Source organism: Euprymna scolopes, chromosome 12 (genome assembly GCF_053919585.1).
Source record: "Euprymna scolopes isolate OS-2025 chromosome 12, ASM5391958v1, whole genome shotgun sequence".
In the NCBI taxonomy this organism is placed as follows: Eukaryota; Metazoa; Mollusca; class Cephalopoda; order Sepiida; family Sepiolidae; genus Euprymna; species Euprymna scolopes.
In genome coordinates this window covers 30,927,220-30,948,755 of record NC_136493.1, presented here as the reverse complement: position 1 = coordinate 30,948,755, position 21,536 = coordinate 30,927,220, and the positions used below count along the sequence as shown (strand labels likewise).

The 21,536-nt window shown below is 28.5% G+C and overlaps 1 protein-coding gene across 1 annotated transcript in view; it reads left to right on the top strand.

The window, feature by feature from the left end:
- The window catches only part of LOC145291232 (acid phosphatase type 7-like), an 82,049-nt gene that overhangs the window by 42,713 nt on the left and 17,800 nt on the right, over positions 1 to 21,536 (top strand). The window contains exons 6-8 of the mRNA XM_080136829.1: positions 7,171 to 7,239; positions 9,692 to 9,806; positions 15,817 to 15,930. Of these exons, the coding sequence (XP_079992955.1) occupies positions 7,171 to 7,239; positions 9,692 to 9,806; positions 15,817 to 15,930 (298 nt within the window). The remainder of the gene's footprint in view (positions 1 to 7,170; positions 7,240 to 9,691; positions 9,807 to 15,816; positions 15,931 to 21,536) is intronic.

The following is a 21,536-nucleotide window of genomic DNA, read 5'->3' as shown; positions in this document are numbered from 1 at the left end:
TGTTGGACAGCTTTTAGAAATTGACTTCCAAACTAACTTATCTCTAACCAGGTCTTTATTTATCCCTCTTTCTCCTAAGTTCATTCTTATCATTTCCTGGCATGTTTTTTTTTTTTTTAACTTTCCCATGAAAAGTGAACATACCATCTCAACTCTTCTACATCTACTAACCCAAGAACTCTCATCCATACTTTCAATGTGACCATACCATCAAAGTCTCCTGTTCTATGCACATCTTCCTATAATATCCAAATTTAATCTTCTGAGGTTATCAGATCTAAGTTCATCTTTAAGATTCATATTACATATATCATTCTCATATTATTTCTCTCCATGCAACGCATGTCCTCAACCCTCACTACTAAGTTTTCACTTTTGCACCGTGTGTATACATGCCTGATAGACTCTTCCTTTGGTCAAGAGTGATAATGGTCTGAACTTAATCCATCCACTTCTAATTCTTGCCATTAGATTAGCACCTGTTCCTTCTTGTGCTTCAATGGCCCTCTAATTAAAAAAAAAACTGTGCCTGTCCAAAATTCACCTTATATTATAACCCTATGGGCTGGGTCGCCCGTTGCTGGGAGCAGAGTTGGGCCGCACCTTAAAGGTAACCCCACTCCCGACGGCTCAGGGCTACATTTTTGAAAATAAAGTAAAATAAAATTCAATAGACTTTGCATCTGGACTCTTCAAGTTTCCAACGACTTTTAATCTTCCTCAAAACTTTTCAGAACGTTTAACTCTTCTACATCTTGTAAATTAAAAGTCTTTAAACTGGCAAAGACTTATTCATAACTCCCTGTCGTGGCTTGATCGTCCAGTTTTTATTTTTGTCTTCATCTTTTCTTCGTCTTGTGGTTAGGGCCTTAATATCTATGCCAGACGTTCGCTGGTTGCTGGAGCTCCTCGATTTTCTACTTGAACACGCAACTCGTGCATAACCCTAAGTTCATGTGGCAGTTCTGCTCTCATGATGGCTGGTCGGTAACACTACCACAAGGGTACTTCGGCTGGTCGTCTGTTGTTGGACGTTGAGGAGGAGGTCCTCTTTCACAGGCAGGTGCATCGTTGTCGTCTGCTGCATCTTGAAACATCGATCTAGGGAAGAATTAATTTCACAACGACAGGCAAACAACAAAAGAAATCACAAAGTCTTTTTAGTAACATTAATTCTTCAACGTTGTTACAGGTATAGTCTCAGTAAGGGCATGGGCTAGGAGCCTTTATAAGCTTGGTAAATCAGACTGACTTCTGGGTGCAGGATTATAATGGTTTATAGGTCATTTTGATTATCTATTAAGAAAACATTTATTCTTTTTACCATCATCATCATCATCATCATCACTTAGATTCAACAATGTGAAATCTCCTGAACTCATATTTAAAGGACCACCCAGGAGACTGCTCCACAACAAGCAAGACCACCCGGCGTTGTCTGGTCCACAGTACTTGTCACAATATAAAAAACACAAATAAAGAAAAACTATGTGATATATGTCCCCGTGATGGAAAGATGGGAAGAAAATGTCATATTCCAAAAACTATGTAAATTAATCAAATAGTTTTATTTTTACATAGGAAAATCCAATTTTGTGACTAAACAAGCAGCAACCATATTGCGACGCCATCTTGAAAACTGGGAACAAGGGAGATGATTCTAAACAATTCAAACTTTTGTGAGATTTCAGAAAGCCATTCTTAACATAGGGAGGGCAAGGTATTGGAAAGACTCAAGTTCACTTAAAAATTTCAAACAAGATACCAACCCGAACAAAATCAATGCGCCTCGTCCCTTGGGGCTCACATTCACAAATATCCATGGGCTTAGAAGTAAACTAGATGATGTAGAATCCTTTCTTCTAGTAAACTCCCTGGATATCCTAATATTAAATGAAACTGACCTACATTCTTAAATCCCCTTTGACTGCATTAACATGATAGGATACCTTACTCCCTGCTGTAAGATATATGCTTTAAGAAAGTCATTCTTAGCATGGGGAGGGGGGCATTGGAAAGACTCAAATTCACTTTTTTTTTTTTTCTTTTTTTTTTTTTTACAAAGGAGTTACCACTTATCAAGGCCCGGGGGCTACTCGAGGATAAAAGTTAATGGCTAGACATTAGTCAATAAGATTATAGCGTAGTAATCATGAGTAGCGGAAATTTTAAAAATTGGATTACTTAGGGGGACGGTTCATCAAGAACTTGTTTACGTTGGACTTGAAGACAATAGATATAAGTTTCTTCATAAAAATGAACTATCTGATTAATTTGCATAATTTTTAGAATACAATGTTTTCTTTTCATTACGGGTATCATAAATTTTTCTTTACTTTTGTCTTTTTTTTTTATGAGATGGGGCAGAGTTCTGGACAAGCACCCAGAAAACTTCTGAACAAACTCAATCTTCCAAATAACTTATCTTTTTCCACGTCTGAATTCTCGTTTGTCTTAATTTTCTTCACACAAACTTGCTAGTTATCATACGACTAGCAGGGAGACCTGACATTGCTCAGGATTGAATGATGATCAACGAATATTTCATACTTCCATATTTTCATTGTCATCGAAATCAGTGAAATTTGCCCATTTTTCAATCAAATTAATTGATTGTCTGCTCTAGTTGGGGACCCATCGCAGTGCACCGAAAGGAAGCTTCACATACTTCCCTGCAATGACTTAGTAGTATTGTAGTCTACATTGCACTGTAGAAAATCTACTGTTGATTTTATAAAATTATTTTTATATATAATGACTTGAATTAAAGTTTAAAATGCAAAAGTCGAGTATCATGGTTCAGTTATGCTCTAAACAGAAACATTCATTTTGAATGTATCCTTGTCATATTCAAGAACCACTGTTGTTTTTATATGCATGGCTTTTCTGCTTGTGCAGTGATAGTGGCTTGAATATAAGTTTAAAATAAAAAAAAGTCAAATCAAGTATCATGGTTCAATTGTGTTTTAAACAGAAACATTCATTTCGAACGTGCCCTGTCATTACAAAGAACCTACTGTTGATTTCATATGCCGGGCCTTTCTGCTTGTGTGTTAATAAAACTTTTCAAATGCACTTGTGATGTTAGGCTGTGTAAGGTGTTAACTTTCATCAAAATCGCCTGTTCCTTCTTTCATCGGATCTTTTTGATTATCGATACTTATCAAAGGCATTCCGATACAAAACCTATCTAAGAACACTACCAGATACATAAAGTACATTTGTATGAAATTTCATAAAAATCGACCAAGCCGTTTCGGAGTCCATAGGGAATAAACTCTCACACACACACACACACACACACACACACACACACAATGTTCCTTTTATATAATAGTAGATATGAAAAATAACTTAATATATGCTTAATAATAAACGATGGATTCTATAAAGAAGAAAACATATAAAAACTTTCTGTTATTACTAGCAGGCCATATGGCGTTGCCCGGTCATAAAATATGCTTAAATATGATATTTTAATTTATGCAGATTTTGTATTCTTTATTATAGATCCAATTCTCTCTTGATTATTATCCAATACAGTAAAACCCAAGGATTCGGTGGCCCTGTGATACATTTTTTTTTTTTTTTTTTTTTTAGGTTACGATGTGAAATATGTTTTTCTGCCCCCTGATTATGGTATTTGCCCCTCTTTACAGTGTTATTTATAATGTTATTTGATTATATACTGTACTTTATTTTGTTACTAATTTTTAATATGTACTGTATAAAATGTTGCTTAGGCCTCGCTATACAGCTATTTTACCTTATGATCCGAAACTCGGAACGAATTAATGTCAAATCCCGGGGGTTCTTCTGTATATAGAAAGAATATATCAAAGAATCCTTCCACCGCTGGTTTGGAAACTCTGGTTTAAGGGAAAGCTAAAAGGAAAATCCTTCACTCTATTTCCATAATGTGACGTAGTCTTTCCTTTCTTCCTTTATTCTTTCTATACTGATTGGTATGTTTGGTTTTTGTTCTTTTTTTTTTAAATCTTTTCGTTTGAGATGTTCTCTTTCTTTCCTTTTTTTTTTCTTTCTCATTTTAACTTTACTAATTGAGATGTTATTTTATATGATAACCAGTTAGCTGCCCGCCATTGCCTGGTCATAAAATATGTTTAAATATGATATTTTAATTCATGCTGACTTCATATTCTTTATTATAAATCCAATTCTATATTGATTATCATATTGTACCCAATATATAGTAGTCATTTCAAAAGTAAAGAAAAGAAAAATGACTTGGGTGCCATCAGCTAGAATCGAAACCAGAACATTTAGTGTTCAAGCCTTAGTTGTTACCATTTGAGCTATCATCAGATGGATAAGAAATAGTTAAAAATGAACTGACTTTAACATATAAACGTATATTTGCAAGAACACTTTAAGTCAGCATATGCTTGCCAAGTTCTAATTCTTTTCAGCCAAGTTCTAATTCTTAGCAGCTATTTTTATCGGCTAAAAACCCATAAAAGAACAGTCCACAAAAAATGTAGGCATTTAACCTGCCTCGCACCACTCTCTGACCTTGCATCTCAGAGGAGATGCACTTTGAAAAAATGGAGACAGACAAAAAGACAGTGAGTTTTATAAATTAGATTCTCATTTTTTCGTTTGCGTGTCTCCCAGATCAGGCTGTGTGAAGATATTGGCTTCCTGACCTAAAATGCACCAGACATTGATGTTATTGAATTTTATTTTCCCTTTCCCTTTGCAAATCTCAACCATGTTCTGCAAAGTTAAAAATATAAACGACAATTTTCCTCTGCAAAACTCAACCATGTTCTGCAAAGTTAAAAATATAAATAACAATTTTCCTCTGCAAAACAACTCTAAAAGGGTTGATAAACTGTAAAACAAATCAACCAAACCAAACAACGCGAATAAATATTTGAAGGTTTAAAGAAATAGAAGCATAAAACCTTTTGCGAAAATTATTCGATTTGGCATTAAATAACTTTAAAAGGATTGATATGTCATAAAACAAAACAATCAAATAAAACTGTGAATAAATGTTTGAAACATAAAATCTTTTTCCAAAATGATTGCATTCGGCATTAAATAACCTGAAAAGCAGATGAGTAGCAAAGTATGATTAAACATATATTAAAACTGAAATGAAAAAAATGTTGCATCTCTAATGTGGTGCCGTTAGAATCCTGTCATTTTGCTGTTTCATCATCAACCACGTCTTATAGCTGTACAAGTCATACAGGTGCTTGCCTTTTATAATCTATATCTTAATAGGATAGCGTGTGTGTTTATTTTTTTTTTTCTGTGTCCCACTTACATCCGATTGACTATCGTTTAATTGTAATGGACTTTGATTTCTTGTAATAAATAATTTTACCAAGAATTCTTCACAAGTTTTGGTTTAGGTTTCGATTATAGCTGATGGCACTCCAGTAATCTATTTTTTTTAGGAAATAATTTTACCAAGAATTCTTTATAAGTTTTGGTTTCGGTTACCACTGAAGTCATTTAATTTTTTTAGAAATAATTTTACCAACAATTCCTCATAAGTTTTGGTTTCGGTTTTAATTATAGCTAACGGCACTCCAATAATCTATTTTTTTTTAAATAATTTCATCAAGAATTCTTCATAAGTCTGGGTTACGGTTTCATTTTCGATTATAGCTGATGTACCCAAATCATATGGATTTTTTTTTTTTTTTTTTTTTTTAAATCGCAACTTTTAATAGTTGATATGATATATAAAACATGATATATAAAAATCGATAGAACATTAATTCTATAATAATATATACGAAATCTGCAAGAATTAAAGTATCATATATAAGCATACTTTACAACCGAGCTATGCCGAGTATCCTTGCTAGCTTAGATAAATACTTTTGCAATTTTAACAAAAGAGCTACAATAATATCAAAGTGTTTCCATTTATGCTGAATGAGTCACCCGTGGAATTTCCACAGGTCCCGCTAGTTATTATTATTATTATTATTATTATTATTATTATTATTATTATTTGTACTCACTAGGAGTTCTCAAACAGACCATCATCAGAGATTACTCACTGACAACAATCAGTGAGGTTCCTTGGAGTCTTGGTGACAAGTCTCCCTAGATTTTCAATACTCTCTACCTCTTTTGATAACTTTTGTAAATGACTTTTGCATTATCGCAACAGCCACTTACCATTGATTTCTTGCTGGCAAAGATCATTGGTCTTCACTAGAGTTTGGGTGCCAACAAGGTCCAAGTTCTCTTCATATTCATCCAATGGCAGTCTGGTTAGTGCTTTCTCTCCTCTGTCTTGACTCTTCACAACTACTTGATGTGGTGTCAATCTATGCTGATCCCACCATTTTATCATCATCATCTTCTTCTCTTAATACTGTCTGTTCAAAAAATGGATATTTTTATAAAATATCAATCAAACATTGAAAATTAAATATATTTTTTTAAAATATCATACAATGAACTATTTACAGTAGAACCCGACGGGATACAGCATTTATCCATTCCGGGTTTGGTACCGTAAGGTGAAATTGCCATATGGCAGGGCCTAAGCCAAATTTTATACAGTACATATTAAAAATTATTAACAAAATGCAGTACAGTATATAATACATATGTATATAATTAAATAACATTATAAATAACACTGTAAGATGGGACAAATACCACAAGCAAGGTGCGGAAAAACATTGTATTCCACATTATAATCTGAAAAAAAAAAACGTATCCTAGGGCCACCGTATCCCGGGGTTCTACTGTACATACATCACCAGTTTTTTTGTTTTTTGTTTTTTTTTATAAAAAAGAGTTGAAATCTTGAAGGAATTATCTTTCATAGGTTTTTAACCTGATTTTGTTTTTATTATTAAGGGAGATAATTCTGATATTATTTAGAGAAAATTAGTTTGGAGTGTGCTTGAAAAAATAAAAATAAAATATACTGCTGTGTACAAGGATTGAACTCACAACCTTTAGATTATTAAACTTTTCTGTTTAATATATTCCCCTCACTCCTCCCACCACTTCTTGCACCATTCGCCCCTCATTGTTACCTATTATATTATGTCTGTTAGTGATAGGATGGGCAAAAACACATACATATACATGCACACATACACACACACACACACCTTTTTGATTAAGATTATTAATTAAAAAAAATATGCTTCTTTCTTTTTCCAGAAACTTCTCAAATTATAAACTCCGATTTAACATGCCTGGGGATATGAATACCGACAATATGTTTTACAGGTAAGCACGTGTTTTTCATTTAAAATCTTTGAAAGCAAAGTGCTATTTATATAAATACGCAGCCATTCACAGTACCTCTGAATGATTATGGCTTAAATTTTATTATTTGGATTATTCAGTTTCATCTTGGTATTCTCACAATGTTTTAGCCGTTGTAATCTACCTTGACAGAGTTCAAAATAGACTTCGTAGCCTAGTAGGTGATACCCTTTTCTCTTCCCTGCAACCTCTTTTTCTCTTACAGAAGAAATGTTGCGAGTCTGTCTCTGCTTTATCGTTATTTTCATGACAAGTGCTCGTTCACAAGAAACACTCGTCTATCTGAAAACACTATCAATAATTTCCCCCATTCTTTATCTGTGCCTAAACCTAATCGTAGATTCGATGAACAAAGCTTCTTTCTTAGAACTGCACACCTGTGGAACTCTCCTCTGTTTACCTGCTTTCCAGCTGAATACAATATGGCTGTCTTCAAGTTCAATGTAAACAAGTTCTTGATGAGGCGTTCCCCTTAAGTAATTCAATTTACTGTATTTCCATTACTAATGATTACTATATTGTCCAATTGACTACTGTACACTCTTTAACCCTTATCCTCGAGTGGCCTCTGGACCTTGATAAGTGGTGATGCCTATGTAAAAAAAAACAAAAAAAAAAAAAAAACTCCCATCCTCCCGTCTTCTTCAGGTGCATCTTGTCAAACTTGAAAGAATATACAGAATTTAGAACTAAAACCCTATTCTTTTAGAAAAAATAGTAACAAATATCTGACGGCCAATTATAAAAGTTTGTCGTTGTGAATGATAGGTTTGTATACAGCATGTGCTTCGGAGAAGCTTTTGGAAAAAAAATTTAGATAGTCTGGAACTTGATAGGTTAACCATTAAATTATGAAACAGATTGATTGGAAGAAGGAAATTCCTGGTAATAAAAGAAGAAATTGGTGAACCAAACTATCTGCCTCATATGCTCTCGGCTGGAAAAAAAAGGTTGATTGTTTTCTACTCGATTCTTTAACTTTTTCACTCCAATTTGTGTATTATAATCAGTTTTTACAGTTTCAACTCAATAGTAAAACATTTAAATACCCTGGGGGGTAAGGGTGTAGCCACCTGTGCTTTCCATGCTTTTTGAACCACCCTTTGAGAAATCGACTGAAATTTTTTTTCCTTAATTTGAAGCATCAGTAGGGTAGCTAGCGAGAAGCAGGCAGACATTTGCCTTATCGTAAATAATTTGCCTGCTAATGCGGGTATTATTTACTGATTGCAAATCGTTTTGTCCGACATTTCATAATCATGCCTCAAAGTTTACCTACCTGTAGGGGAATTTTGTAGGGTTAGATCCGTTTCCTTTCATTCAAAATATTTACTAATTTATTTGTATTTTCTCGTACAACAATGAAACTTTTTGTATTGTTTCGTACATCAATAAGTATTTAATTACAACCAGAATGTGGCAAAAGGTACCAAGTCTAAAAAAAACTATGAAATATGAAAAGTTATAATTAGGGCAACCCAAAAATTGCATTTATTAACCAGGTTGAGTCATTTGACAAAGTAATTGCATAAAACATTTCATAAATCAATCAAAATATTTTAATTTCACGTTATAAGAACATTCAATAAGCATTAACTGCAATTTTTAGGTTTCTGTAATTATAATAAAAAATGAATGAAACAAAACTTTATTGAAATGAAACAAAAAAAAAAAAACAAAACATATTTTATAAAATTTTTGCTACAAAAGCTTCCCTCCACCCGGTCCTGCCTTGGAACTTCAGGGGTTAAACATAATGCTACCTTACTGTGACTGTATTTTAATTATCTATTGTAGGGAAGAAGGTTCACTCTCATCACCAGGCAAAATAATGACTAAATATTTGTGAAATGTTTACTATATGACAGACACCTATCATGTTTTAAAGAGTTTTTTTTTTTTTTTTTTTTTTTTTTTTTTTTTTACAAGACTAGCTACCAATCACAAGTTTAAGAATCCAATGATCCTTTCTATTTTAACAACAGCTGATGTATTAATTTTACTATACTGCCTATAAGTGTTACGTGAATTAAGTTAGTGTATTCAGCCATTTCTGGACTGTAAGCTTGTGAGTTTTATTAAAAAAACGTTATTTTACATATCTAGAAATAATAGAACGCAACTAAAAAGTATTTGTAACTAGACTTCATTATTAAACCATGATAAGCGATTGATCATAGCAGAAAGAACAAAGTTCCTAGCATTAAAACCAGTTGGTCCACCAAAATGAATATCTGCCTCAGATGCTTTCTGCAGAGAGGGAACGACCATTGCCTTTTCAATTCTCGCCATGATGGCATTTATGGGATCTCGTCTCCTTTTCCTTCAATGATAACGATATATTTTCTGTCGTCTTTCTTAAAGTATTTAATCCTTTTCTTTTTTTTCTTTTTTCATTGTTCTTTTAATGTAGTTTTAATATCGGCCGAGCCCATGTGATATCCTTCTCTACAGAATATTATTTCTACATCGAATATGGATTCTGGCAGATCAAGAATCAATATGATTGGCTGGTGAGGGATCTTGAGGTAAGAGGAAAAACAATTTGAATAAAAAAATCTGAAACTGTTTTACTACTACTACTACTACTATATTCGGTTGAGGATAGTAGAAGTAGTCATAGTAGCAGTATACTGGGTTGAGGACATGCGTCACATGATATGTGAATGATATGATGGCTGTGTAACGTGAGCCTTGAAGACATGCTTAGTTTTCGTGACTTCAGAGGAAGATTATATCTGGACAAAACGGGAGACTTTGATGGTATGGCCACATTGAAAAAATGGATGAGAGTTCTTTGGTTAATAGATCTAGAACAGTTGAGGGAGATGGTTCAGTTAAAAGGGGAAGGCCAAAACATGGGAGTCAATAATAAGTATAGTCTTATAGTAGTATCTATCTACTATTATATTAAAGGAACTTTGTTTATGAGTGTGGGAGTTCATTCCTTATGGACTCCAAAATAGCTGGACCGATTTTTATGAAATTTTACACAAATGTACTTTATGTATCTGGCAGTGTTCTTAGATAGGTTTTCTATTGGAATGTCTTCGATAAGTATCAATAATCGAACAAAATTTGAAAGTAGTAACAGGCGATTTTGATAAAAGTTAACACCTTATACAGCCTCACATCATGAGTGCATTTAAAGTATCTGTTTTGTAGCACAAAATCAATTACTTAATTATTAAATCAATTAGTGAATCTATTTTGCCCTTAACTCATCAGAAGAAATAGCAACAATCAATCCATCAAAAGGAAATAAAGTGCGTTTTGACATGATTAAAAATCAAAAATTGGAAGAGAAGCTGTAAATACCTTATGTTTCCATTATACCATTATTTCCTTTTGACGGATTGATTGGTGCTATTTCTTCTGATGAGTTAAGAGCAAAATAGATTAACTAGTTGATATAATAATTAAATGATTTTGTTCTACGAAACAGATACTGTCAAGAATTGTAAATGTCAACTGAATTAAAGGAATAAATTGTAAGATGTTCAACATCATGAACTTTGGAATATAGACTTTTGTCGTTCATTCACTAATACATATATATATCTATATTTTTATAAAGTAATAGGGTTCGTGTGTTTCTGTCTGTGTGTACAGCTCTCCATCATCAACGAAATATAAAGGAGATAAGAGGGTAGATCTCTCCTGGTAGAGAAACATTAGAACCCATTTTAGGATGTTTCTGTTATAGGAGACATAAGAATCTTTGCCTAATTTCTTTATATACTATTCTACAAACCACCCCCATATCGAATGACTTACGCTCATTTGCATATCACATTATATTAAATCTCTTTAACTAATTACCTCGACCTTATTACATATTGGAAATATTCTAATCATTTCAACTGTACTATTTACAAAATCTATTTAACATTTAATCTATCTATCTATATATCACATTATATTAAATCTCTTTAACTAATTACCTCGACCTATATATCTATTAAAACAGAGATGTGTGTGCCACAGACGATTTCTGATTGGTTAATCCAATAATCACATCTCCTAAAAAACAATCGTTTCTACGCTCTTACCTTTACCATAAAATATTATGGCTTTATTTATTGTCCATCTTGGAAGGATTTAATTTTTTAATAACTTGTTATTTACAAATTAAAAAAATACGAACCTATTATACGAAACTAAACTACACGAAACGCGCACACACGCACACACACACGTTCACTACCGTCACGTTGTTATGGCAACCAAACCCGCTGACTTTTGGCCTTTTGGTCAAGATCAAAGTGTAGTATCTGTTCTTCAGATGCTGCACTTCATTTTCTTGTTCTCTTTCGTTAGAGGAGAAATCCTTCACGACTGAGACAATTTTTATTTTTGTACCTTTTCTCCACGTTAAAAAACGACCCTGGTGTCTAACTCTGTCGCGTGGGGAGGCATAGTAAATAGGTACATAAACAGTAAACACACACAGTAAATGTGATTTTCTTAAATTCATTTCGGGTTTGTATTACTGTACACATAGATTCGAATAAGTTGCCAAAAAACAAATATATAACAAATAAATGTTATCAAAGGCAAGATAAATTACTTTTCTACCAAACTGGATATATTTTTCGTGTTTTTATTCAATTTAACATGTTTATTCAGCTCGAAAAGCATACAGTGTTTACCGATGTATTGGAAAATTCAAGATGGCGGCCGATTCTCTCTTTAACACGGTAAGTTTGGAAAAAGGTGTAATAAATAAAAAACCGGTTAAAATACTGTTAAAAACTCGCTCAATATATGTTACCGTGACATAGGTTGACATATATTCGGCGGGTTTTTAATAGTATTTTGTATAGTTTTTTATTTATAACACCTTTTCCCAAACTTACGGTGTTAAAGAATGTGTGAGACGCCATCTTGAATTTTCCAACACATCGGTAAACACTGTATTCTTTTCGAGCTGAATAAACATGTTAAATTGAATAAAAACACGAAAAATATATCCAGTTTTTATCGGTTTTTTACCTTCTCTGCAGAAGTACAAAAAAAAAAAAAACGGAAGGTACTTTTACAGAATGTTAAACTAACCCTACCCGATGTTTTATGTTTAGTTTAGGAAAAGTCAGAAGAAACAAAAGTCATTATTGCATGAAATATACGTATTTAGTTGAAGTATTGTTTATGTCAATTCTTTCGAAGAAATTTAGCAAGAATACCTGTAAACCAGGAAATCGGTAAAATGTCATCATGGATGAATACTTGTCTATTATAATTTCTACCCTTGACAAAAACTTAGCCATAACAAAAGAGATTTATTGTTCAGATTGTTTTTGAGATTGATTTCTAAAAAGATATTTTATAAATAAAATCGACTTTAAAATTAAAGACTTAAATTACAATAATTGAATTCTTATTTCAATATTTGGCACATAACACCTGCAAAAATGATCACAATGTCAGGATTCCATTTTATTTCAGAATCAATGGCAAATTGTGTAGATTGATATCTCATTATATTAAATACTAATATTTAACATTAGTTTATCATTTAAGCCGATAAAAAGCCCTTTTTTTTTTCGAGTCATAAAAGGATTTGGAGTTTCCTAATCAAACTTTCGGGTGCAGTTGCACGCTCTCAAAATAACTAAAGTGTTGGCTTTAAAAAAATTGGTTCATTAAAACTAAACAGGTTTAGTTTTAATAATAAAAAAAAAAATTAAAAAAAAATCGCTTTGGTAATTAGATATGTCGTATGGTTATCCCTAATCGCTGAATAAAACCGCTAACGAGTTGAATGATTACGACATAAAATTAAACTCGGGTTCCTGAAACGGAAACTTCGTTTGTTTTTGTTTTTTTTCTTATCAATATATTTACATTGTTATTTTGTTTTCATTTTCAATCATTCGAACAGTTTTCTTTTTCAAGTAATCCAAGTTACAAAATTCCCACTGTTTACTATGCTAAAATCACAATGACTAATGTATACCTATTAACCCTTATCCTTGAGTGGCCTCTGGGTCTTGATAAGTGGTGACACCCATGTAAAAAAAAAAAAATCACTCGAACAGTTTTCTTTTTATAATGTACAGTTTTAAAAGTTTAAAAACTATATAGTTTTTACTTCAGGAAAATTAAGGGGTCAGTTTTTACGATGTGCCCTGTTAAAATACTGTTAAAAACTCGCTCAATATATGTTACCGGGACATAGGTTGACATATATTCGGCGGGTTTTTAATAGTATTTTGTATAGTTTTTTATTTATAACACCTTTTCCCAAACTTACGGTGTAAAAGAGGGTGTGAGACGCCATCTTGAATTTTCCAACACATCGGTAAACACTGTATGTTTTTCGAGCTGAATAAATATATTACATTGAATAAAAACACAAAAAATATATCCAGTTAGGTAGAAAAGTAACTTATCTTTCCTTTGATAACATTTATTTATATATTTGTTTTTGACTATTTTTTCGAATCTATGTGTACAGTAATACAAACCCACGATACGAATAATCACGTTGTTATATATATATATATATATATATATATATATATATATAAATGAGATTATAGCAGTTAAAAAACATTTTTAAAACACACACACACCTTTTTCAAAGTGATCAGAAATCGTATAAAAGTAAAAAGGGTAAATTTTTACTTACTTTCCAACTTAATCACCTTTAACGTGACTTTTACAGTTTTTTTTTAAATGGAATTCATTTACCGATACAAAAGAAATGATAAGTAAATAAATCCATAAATAAATATTATAAATGGTTTATTTTAATACTTGCCAGGATGCGGAGGAAAATAAATGAAGGGGGAGGGGAATAAAATAAAAATATTTTGGAAACAGAGTAAGTTTGAAAGAATTGCTTTGCACAGAAAGAAATTAATGAAAAAATAAAATTAAAATTTCTTTTCTTTCTTGATTTTTTTTTTAGTTTTTTATGAAAAAGGAAGTCAAAATTAAGACTATAAAAAACAATTTTTATTAAGAGCGAACCTCAGTCGTCAGGTCTGTAAAAAAAAGACGTGGAATAATAAATGTTTTCTAATACAAATTGTTTTTACTTATGTGTTCATTTGTCTCTTTGAAGTTTGTTTGTTTAATATATCGGTTTGCAATATAATTTTGTCATTCTGTCAGACTCAAATTTTAAATCTATATATCTATAAAAGTGAAAGTGTGTGTGTGTGTGTGTGTGTGTCTGTGTACATTTCCCTACGAAATAACTCTGTCAATTTTTAGTCTACAGACTCGAAATTTGATATACAGGGTACTGAGATTTGGAAAAATCTATGTGATCGGTTTTTAGCCAGAAATTTGGCGATTAAGGGGTCAAAGTTCAACGATTTGAGCTTTGAGAACTCTACCAAACTTCTCCGACAATTTTGGGTCTACACACTTTAAATTTTAGATATAGCTTCCGTGGACATGGATCTAACTTAATAACTTGATTTGAGCCCAAAACAATAAATTTTCAGGGGTCATAATAGGGGTCAAAGTTTAAAAAATTACCCTCTTTTTTTTGCTCAGCATACACCTCCAAACACCCGGGCAACGCCGGGCACCCATGCTAGTATATATATAATTTAGTAATGTGATTGCTAATTTAAAATTCAAATTAGAATTAAAAATTAAAAATCTGTTTCATAAGAAGGAACAACAGCAAAGTCAGTAATTTGTACAAGCGTTTCGGAAACAATGTTTTTATTGTGATAGACATTATGCCACGGACAATAATTTTGACATATAGTTTTTTGAAACAAAGTCTCCCCATCAGCAAAAGTATTGGGTGGGTTTTTTTTTATATGTAAAACCCACCCATTATTTTCACAATGTCTCTTCCGTGGCTGCAGGGAAGAGAAAAGGGCATCCCCCACTAAGCTACAAAGTCTATTTTGTACTCTGTTAAGGCAGGATAGGCTGTTTTTAGCAGCTCCTGCCCAGATGTGGCAGCAGTACTCCATCCTTGGACGTACTTGGCTTTTATACAGATAGAAAATTGCATCAGTAGTGAGATCTTCTGGAGCGGTAGAAGGATCCCACCATTTTCCCAGCTTCCTTGGCAATAGACCTGATGTACGTGTTCCATTTCAGATCAGGAGTAAAGGTCAAACCCAAAAGCTTGTCAAAACATGGAGCCTCCCCAAGACGAGAGCCATCCATTTTACTTTGGGATGGAAGAGTCTATCAAGCATATGAATGCAGTGTGATAGCTTGAGCTATGACAATAGAATATTCTTTTCATTGTTTTAACTCTCGAGTATATGCCCGACACAGTAAGATACAGTTAATCAACCGTGAACCGCATCACTCTATATAAAAGCATATAAGATATCGATGGATACACACTCGAGAGTCAAAACAATGAAAAGAATATTCTATTGTCCTAGCCCTACTAATAACACATGAAATGATCTAGATTTTTTTTTTTTTTTTTTATGATAATTCAGAAACTATTTACATCATAAACCTCAAGAAAAATCATAAGTATCATTTTTTATTTTTGTAAACTACATTATAAAATATTTAACCATTGTTTTTATGTTGTATTTTCAGGAAGCTAATAAGCCGGCCAATCGTGCTCGATACCCATGGATCATTACAATGGCTCATCGACCAATGTACTGTACAAATAGCGATAAAGATGACTGCACTAAATCTGAATCTATGGTAAAACACCTTCAAACATTTTTTTAGTGCTCCCAACAAAGGCGGGATTGGAGCTAGTAATTCACTCCCATTTGTTTGCACTTTTCTCAATAACCACGCCTTGGAATTTAAAACAATTTGCACAAACATTAGTCATAGTGAAAGTAAATTTGGGTTTGTATTACTGTACACATAGATTCGAAAAAGTTGTCAAAAAAACAAATATATAACAAATAAATGTTATCAAAGGCAAGATAAGTTACATTTCTACCAAACTGGATACATTTTTTTGTTTTTATTCAATGTAACATGTTTATTCAGCTCGAAAAACATGCAATGTTTACCGATGTATTGGAACATTCAAAATGGCGCACGACACTCTCTTTAACACGGTAAGTTCAGGAAAAGATGTTATAAATAATAAACTAGATCAAATACTGTTAGAAATTCGCTCATTATATGTTACCGTGACATAAGTTGACATATATTCGGTGTTTTTTAATAGTATTTTGTCTAGTTTATTATTTATAACACCTTTTCCCAAACTTACCATGTTAAAGAGAGCGTCGGGCGCCATTTTGAATTTTCCAATACATCAGTAAACACTGCATGTTTTTCGAGCTGAATAAGCATGTTACATTGAATAAAAACACAAAAAATGTGTCCAGTTTGGTAGAAAAGTAACTTATCTTGCCTTTGATAATATTTATTTATTATATATTTGTTTTTTGACAACTTTTTCGAATCTATGTGTACAGTAATACAAACCCGTAAATTTTTGCCAGAACGGATTTTCCGGAATAACTCTATATGTCTGTCTATATATTTTCAAACTCTATCTCCTCCGAAACTAAAAGTTGCAGAACAGTGCTAGGGCCTCAAATGATTGGAGTTTTTTACGGACTGTTCTTTTATGGGTCTTTAGCTGGTTAAAGTAGTCATTACTGAAATCACTGTTCATCCCTCACAACATCTCTTAATCTGTCTCCAAATTCTTAGCAACCACTAGGTAGCACTATAAATAATTTTAGGTATATATATATATATATATATATATATATATATATATATATATATATATATATATATATATATATATATATACAAATCCTTATGAGGTTTCAACATAGAATGTTCTGTGTAGCGTGATTGCCATTTATGTTTTCAAAACTTATATAATAATCATCCACAGACAGACTGCTTTACTGCATCAGTTCGGTGTGAACAAAAACCCACTAAACTCATGTACACCAATTTGACCAAAATACTAAATGGATTACTTACTTTGTAGCGAACCAATCATTATAAATTTTGGAATGTATATTCTAGACAACCTAGTGGGTAACATGGGCAAATTATTGTTTCGTGTAAACTTTACCACTTAATGAAAGCATGCACCTAAACTCCTACCCGTGACCTCTTGAGAATACCAGGTGCTGTATGTGCTCTCTGTATCTTGGCATTGTTTCCGGTCATTCTGAACTTCTTGCCACTGGAATCAAGCTGTGTTGGCTGAGGAGGAATGTAGTTGTGATTGCGAAACCCCTGTTTTACTATTACATATGCAGGCACCTTTATAGAAGGTATCCATTGTCTCTGAAGACTGAATGGATGCCATGGATATCAATTTCTAAAAGTCGTCCAACACATGCCAGCATGTAAATTATCAGCATGTAATTTTTATTTTTTTATTATCAATTATTATTTGTTTAATATTATTTATTTATTATTTGTTTGATATTATTTATTTATTATTTGTTTGATATTATTTATTTATTATTTGTTTGATATTATTTATTTATTATTTGTTTGATATTATTTATTATTTGTTTGATATTATTTATTTATTATTTGTTTGATATTATTTATTTATTATTTGTTTGATATTATTTATTTATTATTTGTTTGATATTATTTATTTATTATTTGTTTGATATTATTTATTTATTATTTGTTTGATATTATTTATTTATTATTTGTTTAATATTATTTATTTATTATTTGTTTGATATTATTTATTTATTATTTGTTTGATATTATTTATTTATTATTTGTTTGATATTATTTATTTATTATTTGTTTGATATTATTTATTATTTGTTTGATATTATTTATTTATTATTTGTTTGATATTATTTATTTATTATTTGTTTGATATTATTTATTTATTATTTGTTTGATATTATTTATTATTTGTTTAATATTATTTATTTATTATTTGTTTGATATTGTTTATTTATTATTTGTTTGATATTATTTATTTATTATTTGTTTGATATTATTTATTTATTATTTGTTTAATATTATTTATTTATTATTTGTTTGATATTATTTATTTATTATTTGTTTAATATTATTTATTTATTATTTGTTTGATATTATTTATTTATTATTTGTTTGATATTATTTATTTATTATTTGTTTAATATTATTTATTTATTATTTGTTTGATATTATTTATTTATTATTTGTTTGATATTATTTATTTATTATTTGTTTGATATTATTTATTTATTATTTGTTTGATATTATTTATTTATTATTTGTTTAATATTATTTATTTATTATTTGTTTGATATTATTTATTTATTATTTGTTTAATATTATTTATTTATTATTTGTTTGATATTATTTATTTATTATTTGTTTGATATTATTTATTTATTATTTGTTTGATATTATTTATTTATTATTTGTTTAATATTATTTATTTATTATTTGTTTGATATTATTTATTTATTATTTGTTTAATATTATTTATTTATTATTTGTTTGATATTATTTATTTATTATTTGTTTGATATTATTTATTTATTATTTGTTTAATATTATTTATTTATTATTTGTTTGATATTATTTATTTATTATTTGTTTAATATTATTTATTTATTATTTGTTTAATATTATTTATTTATTATTTGTTTGATATTATTTATTTATTATTTGTTTGATATTATTTATTTATTATTTGTTTAATATTATTTATTTATTATTTGTTTAATATTATTTATTTATTATTTGTTTGATATTATTTATTTATTATTTGTTTAATATTATTTATTTATTATTTGTTTGATATTATTTATTTATTATTTGTTTAATATTATTTATTTATTATTTGTTTAATATTATTTATTTATTATTTGTTTGATATTATTTATTTATTATTTGTTTAATATTATTTATTTATTATTTGTTTGATATTATTTATTTATTATTTGTTTAATATTATTTATTTATTATTTGTTTGATATTATTTATTTATTATTTGTTTGATATTATTTATTTATTATTTGTTTAATATTATTTATTTATTATTTGTTTGATATTATTTATTTATTATTTGTTTGATATTATTTATTTATTATTTGTTTGATATTATTTATTTATTATTTGTTTGATATTATTTATTTATTATTTGTTTGATATTATTTATTTATTATTTGTTTAATATTATTTATTTATTATTTGTTTAATATTATTTATTTATTATTTGTTTGATATTATTTATTTATTATTTGTTTGATATTATTTATTTATTATTTGTTTGATATTATTTATTTATTATTTGTTTGATATTATTTATTTATTATTTGGTTGATATTATTTATTCGACGTTGTGAACATTGAAGTCTCCACATACATGAATGTTAGCTGAAGGATAAGTAGAAAGGACTTGGTCAATTTTCTCAGATATGCTTTGAAAGATAGTAACTCCGCTGTTGTGGGGGCGATAGAGAGTAAATATAAATGCAGTAGTGTGAGCTAAAGCAACCCGGAAGCACATTATTTATTTATTATTTGTTTGATATTATTTATTTATTATTTGTTTGATATTATTTATTTATTATTTGTTTAATATTATTTATTTATTATTTGTTTGATATTATTTATTTATTATTTGTTTAATATTATTTATTTATTATTTGTTTGATATTATTTATTATTTGTTTGATATTATTTATTTATTATCTGTTTGATATTATTTATTTATTATTTGTTTAATATTATTTATTTATTATTTGTTTGATATTATTTATTTATTTGTTTGATATTATTTATTTATTATTTGTTTGATATTATTTATTTATTATTTGTTTGATATTATTTATTTATTATTTGTTTGATATTATTTATTTATTATTTGTTTGATATTATTTATTTATTATTTGTTTGATATTATTTATTATTTGTTTAATATTATTTATTTATTATTTGTTTGATATTGTTTATTTATTATTTGTTTCATATTATTTATTTATTATTTGTTTGATATTATTTATTTATTATTTGTTTAATATTATTTATTTATTATTTGTTTGATATTATTTATTTATTATTTGTTTAATATTATTTATTTATTATTTGTTTGATATTATTTATTTATTATTTGTTTGATATTATTTATTTATTATTTGTTTAATATTATTTATTTATTATTTGTTTGATATTATTTATTTATTATTTGTTTGATATTATTTATTTATTATTTGTTTGATATTATTTATTTATTATTTGTTTGATATTATTTATTTATTATTTGTTTAATATTATTTATTTATTATTTGTTTGATATTATTTATTTATTATTTGTTTAATATTATTTATTTATTATTTGTTTGATATTATTTATTTATTATTTGTTTGATATTATTTATTTATTATTTGTTTGATATTATTTATTTATTATTTGTTTGATATTATTTATTTATTATTTGTTTGATATTATTTATTTATTATTTGTTTGATATTATTTATTTATTATTTGTTTGATATTATTTATTTATTATTTGTTTGATATTATTTATTATTTGTTTGATATTATTTATTTATTATTTGTTTGATATTATTTATTTATTTGTTTGATATTATTTATTTATTATTTGTTTGATATTATTTATTTATTATTTGTTTGATATTATTTATTTATTATTTGTTTGATATTATTTATTTATTATTTGTTTGATATTATTTATTATTTGTTTGATATTATTTATTTATTATTTGGTTGATATTATTTATTCGACGTTGTGAACATTGAAGTCTCCACATACATGAATGTTAGCTGAAGGATAAGTAGAAAGGACTTGGTCAATTTTCTCAGATATGCTTTGAAAGATAGTAACTCCGCTGTTGTGGGGGCGATAGAGAGTAAATATAAATGCAGTAGTGTGAGCTAAAGCAACCTGGAAGCACATTATTTATTTATTATTTGTTTGATATTATTTATTTATTATTTGTTTGATATTATTTATTTATTATTTGTTTAATATTATTTATTTATTATTTGTTTGATATTATTTATTTATTATTTGTTTGATATTATTTATTTATTATTTGTTTAATATTATTTATTTATTATTTGTTTGATATTATTTATTATTTGTTTGATATTATTTATTTATTATCTGTTTGATATTATTTATTTATTATTTGTTTAATATTATTTATTTATTATTTGTTTGATATTATTTATTTATTTGTTTGATATTATTTATTTATTATTTGTTTGATATTATTTATTTATTATTTGTTTGATATTATTTATTTATTATTTGTTTGATATTATTTATTTATTATTTGTTTGATATTATTTATTTATTATTTGTTTGATATTATTTATTTAT